This window comes from Arachis ipaensis, chromosome B4 (assembly GCF_059453495.1).
Source record: "Arachis ipaensis isolate K30076 ecotype BB chromosome B4, ASM5945349v1, whole genome shotgun sequence".
NCBI lineage: Eukaryota > Viridiplantae > Streptophyta > Magnoliopsida > Fabales > Fabaceae > Arachis > Arachis ipaensis.
This window is the reverse complement of record NC_142439.1, coordinates 116,256,421-116,261,027: the sequence shown is the minus strand read 5'-3', so window position 1 is coordinate 116,261,027 and position 4,607 is coordinate 116,256,421. Positions and strand designations below refer to the sequence as shown.

At 34.3% G+C, this 4,607-nt stretch overlaps 1 protein-coding gene across 1 annotated transcript; it reads right to left on the bottom strand.

Annotated features, from left to right (window-relative positions):
• Positions 1–428: 428 nt before the first annotated feature.
• LOC107636938 (receptor-like protein 7) lies at positions 429–4,081 on the bottom strand. The gene has a single exon (XM_016340408.2). It carries the CDS (start codon positions 4,024–4,026, stop codon positions 685–687), a length of 3,342 nt encoding a protein of 1,113 aa, XP_016195894.1. The 5' UTR covers positions 4,027–4,081; the 3' UTR covers positions 429–684.
• Positions 4,082–4,607: the final 526 nt, after the last annotated feature.

The window sequence follows — 4,607 nt, the reverse complement described above, 5'->3', positions numbered from 1 at the left end:
AGAAAAAATCTACCAATAACTGACACCAGATATTCGTAGCTTAAAAACTAAATCTGCCGCTAAATCCATCGCAAGTTACCGGTGAAGTTGATACCATCGGATTGAAATTGATACAAAATCCAACGATAAATTTATTACCGGCGGATTAATTTCATTTTTTTTCCGGTAAATCTGACAATAACCGACATTTTTTCTATAGTATTTGTGTTCAATTATGAGCATTTTGGAGCAATGAAACTAATGATCATAGGAGAATATGCGTGAGAGCAGTTGCAACTTACTACAAAGTAGTGTTGCTGTTGCAAATTGCAAGGGCTGGAGAGCAAGCTAATCGGTGGGACTGTGGCTAGTTGCACGATAATTCCAAAGGGGCAGAAGGAAAAGGTATACTTTTAAAGAGGGTCGTCTCTATAAAAAAGTTACACAGATGCTTCAATTTTTCTTTTCTAAAATTAGAAAAAAAATTACAAAATTCAAAAGATGCCAGAAATAACATGATATATTAGCTATCTAAAGAGAGATATACTTGCAAGTTCTAGAACTAAAACTGCATTTAACGTGTTCCACCATAATTATGCATGACCATTTATTTTAATGTCACATAATTATGTTAATTGTATATATTTGTGGAACACGTATAAACGTGTTAGTTTTAGAATCTTGAAAGTATTACTCTTTGAGTAATCAGCTTCGATTCCACCTCAGATATCTGTACCTTTGCTCTCCATGTTGCTCATAAACAAACTCGAGTTGAGGAAAGATTTTAGCAAGCAAATGATCCATATTCTTGGAATACCATAGTCTCCATCTCTTCCATAAAAGAAGGGGAAGGACAATAAGTCCAAACCCAAATGTGAACCCCAACTCAATGCTTAACAAACTCCAGTTAATTGAAGTTTTCTTTTCAGAAGATGGTAACAATGGTTCTTTCATTCCATTGTCACCACAATTCTTGGTTAATGGAAGGCCACATAACCCATCATTACCTTCAAAGGAGTATGCATCAAAAGTCTGAATTTGAGAACCTGTTGGAATTTCCCCCACCAAATGATTGAAGGAGAGATTCAACACTGAAAGAAAATATAGACTTGAAATCCCAGTAGGGATCCTTCCACTCAAATTGTTATATGATAGGTCCATGGATTCAAGATTCATCAAGTTTCCTATAGAAGATGGAATATGACCAGAAAATGCATTATGTGACATGTTAAGAATATGGAGTGCCCTCAAATTCACAAGCTCTTCAGGTATTGGACCTTCAAGATGGTTAGAAGAGAAATCCAAAGAAGTATAGATAGAAGGAATTCGGGTCAAATTCAAGTGTAAATTTTTGCCGACAATTGTAACTGAATCCAAGATTCTACATCCAAGTTCATTGGCAGTCACATAATAAGCAAATATGTGATCTATCACAGAGTAAGGTTCTCCTCCCAACAATTTGTTTAGCTTTATCACAAGATCTTTATCAATGACAGTGAAAAGATCCTTAAAACGTATGGGATCATGGTTATCAAACATGTCAAAAAATAAATTTCCAAATTTTTGATGGGCTTCATTGTCCTTGCTCATCATTTTTGACCATCTTTGCAAGAGAGATCCAGATACCATACCACTAAAATTATTGGAGGCAAGATCAACAATATGAAGCATCTCCCAATTTCTATTGCTATGTTGGCATTTAACTGGACCATGGAGTCTATTTGACCTTAAAATCAACACTCTCAGTGTGGCAATGTTGCCTAAAAAGCATGGAAATTCATTTGAGAAGTGATTGTTTCCAAGGTTCAAAACTTGCAGTTTCTGACAGTTGGACAAAGATTTTGGAATTGGACCAACCAAAGTGTTTGAATTGAGATCAAGAAACCTCAAGTTACAAGAACTCGAGATTCGATCAGAAACATAACCTGTGAGTTTGTTTTTGGCAAGATTTAAGACCCTAAGTGTGCTATTCTTTCTAGTCAGACACTTGGGAATAGAGCCCTTGAAGCTATTGTATGAAAGATCAAGCAACCTAAGGGACGAAAATTTGCAAAATGAATCATCAATTTTTCCTCGTAAGCTATTATTTGAAAGGGAGAAAAAATATAAGAAAGGAATATACTTGTCCAAAGTGGATGGGACATAGCTGAATCTGTTGCTTGAGTAGTCCAAATGGACAGCATATTTTGTGAAAGTGGGAATTAACCCAGGAAGTTGATTGGAATGAAGATCAAGGATATATAGATTAGAATTGAGATTTTCCAAAGGGCCTTCCAAACTCGTGAGAAAATTGTTGGAAAGATTCAAATAGACCAAAGACTCAGACCTCCAAATCCAATTGGGTATTGTTCCATGAATCTGGTTGTTGGATAGGTCTAGTGCATGAAGTTGGGATTGGTTTCTTAAGAAACCAGGAAATTCCCCTAACTTGCAAGAAGCCAACAACAGATACTTCATAATAGGAAAGGATGAAAGGCTATGATCATCATTGAAAGGTGGTATATAAACTGATAAATTGTTGTTTGAGAGGCCTAATGTATGCAGGCTTGGTAGATTATGAATCACATCAAGATGTATAGTGCCATTGAATTCATTTTCAGAAAGTTGGAGGAATTGAAGTCCTTTAAGTTGAAAGAACGAAAGAGGGATCTGTCCTTCTAGTCTATTATGGCTCAAATCAACCAAGTGTAGTTGGAAGGAAGAAGCATTTGAAAACTCATCCAATGGACCTTGAAATCCATTATTAGAAAGTGTGAGCTCTTGCAAAGATGGAAGGGTAAAAAGAGATGAAGGAACTTTCCCAAAGAGAGAGTTATCACCTAAATTAATGTTGAGGAGATGTAGAAGGCCCTCAAAATGAGATGATTGAATGGATCCAGTCAAATTATTGTGCAAGACAGAGAAATATCTAAGATTCTTAGATATATTAAGAGATGGAATTGGACCACTAAACTCATTAAATGATAAGTCTAGTTCAACAATTTGGGTGAGTTTTGACATTGAGATAGGCAAGGTTCCATTGAATTGGCAATTGGAAAGATTTAATGTAGACAAGTGCTTCAGATTGGAAATGGAACTTGGAATTTGTCCAGAAAATTTTGTGTTGTCAAGTTTCAAGGTGTGAAGAGACAAATTCTGCAAAAAGTTTGGTAAGTTACCATGAAGATCATGATTATTTGACACATCAAGAACATTGAGTGATTGAATTTGGAAGACACCATTTGGAAAATAGCCACTCAACCTGGAATCCCTAAGCTCCAAGACTTTCAAATTGGAGAAACTCGAGAAGGATTCTGGCACTAGACCTGAAATATTATTCAAGTTTAGTCGAATCACTTCGAGCGCCTCTAGCATTGATATTGAAGAATCAATTGATCCTGTGAGATTGCAATATGACATGCTAAGAACTTGCAGTTTTCGCAGCGATGATAAAGCTTGGCTCCATTCCTTTCCTTCATCTGATATCTTCACTCCATCCAAGAACAACTCCCTGACCTCTGTAAGGTTCTGCACCAGCATGGCAATATTTGGCTTCACAAGTTTGAGAGTATGTTGTGTTGAGAATGATAAAGACAAATCAAGAGCAACTAACTTTGTTAATTGAGATATCTCGGCTGGAATCTGTCCCACAAAGCCGGCATTTGATAGATTTAAACGCCTCAGATTCTTTAGCTTTCCAAATGTGGAAGGAATGGAAGAACCAAATTCATTGTGAGCCAAATTCAAATTCTGCAAATATTGCAGATTGAAGAGGCTTGATGAGTTGTGTAGTCCTCCAGAGATAAGTTCATCACTCAAATCAAGACCAACTACTTGGCCTTTGTTGCATGTTACTCCATTCCACTGACAACAATCATCATCAGTTTTGTTCCACTGAACCAATTTTTTGGATGTAACAGTGTTGAATAGAAGGCTATTCTTTAATTGGAGCAACAAAAGCTGTTGATGGCCAAAGCAGTAGTGATTTCTTGCAGCATCAATGCTGATACTAAGGTTTATCAACCAAAAGGGTATAAAGAAAGCCAAGAAGATTTGATGGATTCTCATTGGGATCGGATTTTTGCTACTGGAACTAAGGTTGATATATTAAGAAATTTGAGGATGGTGTATGTAACATTTGGAGCATGATCTATTTATAGATAATCTAAAACTCTTTTTATAGTTGTCGAGTATTATCATTATCAAAAATATTATTTGTAATTTTGTACACTAAAATTAACTACTAAAATCAGCCACTAATGTATTTGTGTATAAATACCTGTATAGTTTAATTTATTTTCAATGTATATTTGTATTCCACCATATATTTTATATTGGTGACTGACTTTAGTGGCTAATTTCGATGTATACGTAGCATAACTCTATTATAATTCGTTAGTTATTTGAATATCTTACAACATATTTATTAATGTATACTTACTTTAAAAACTTTAATAAATTACTCTTTTAATATAATTATATTATTAATAAAAATTAGTATTTAGAAATATAATTATTTTAAAATACACTTTAAATATATTTTAAAAACAAAAAATACTTTATGTATTTATACATATTAATTTATATATTTTAATTTAAATAATCAGCAATTAAAATAATGAAACTTACGATAGTAGAATAATTAAATA

What these genes read in the sequence shown, in the direction of transcription:
- LOC107636938 (XM_016340408.2), bottom strand. Translation starts at nt 4,026, where the DNA reads ATGAGAATCCATCAAATCTTCTTGGCTTTCTTTATACCCTTTTGGTTG.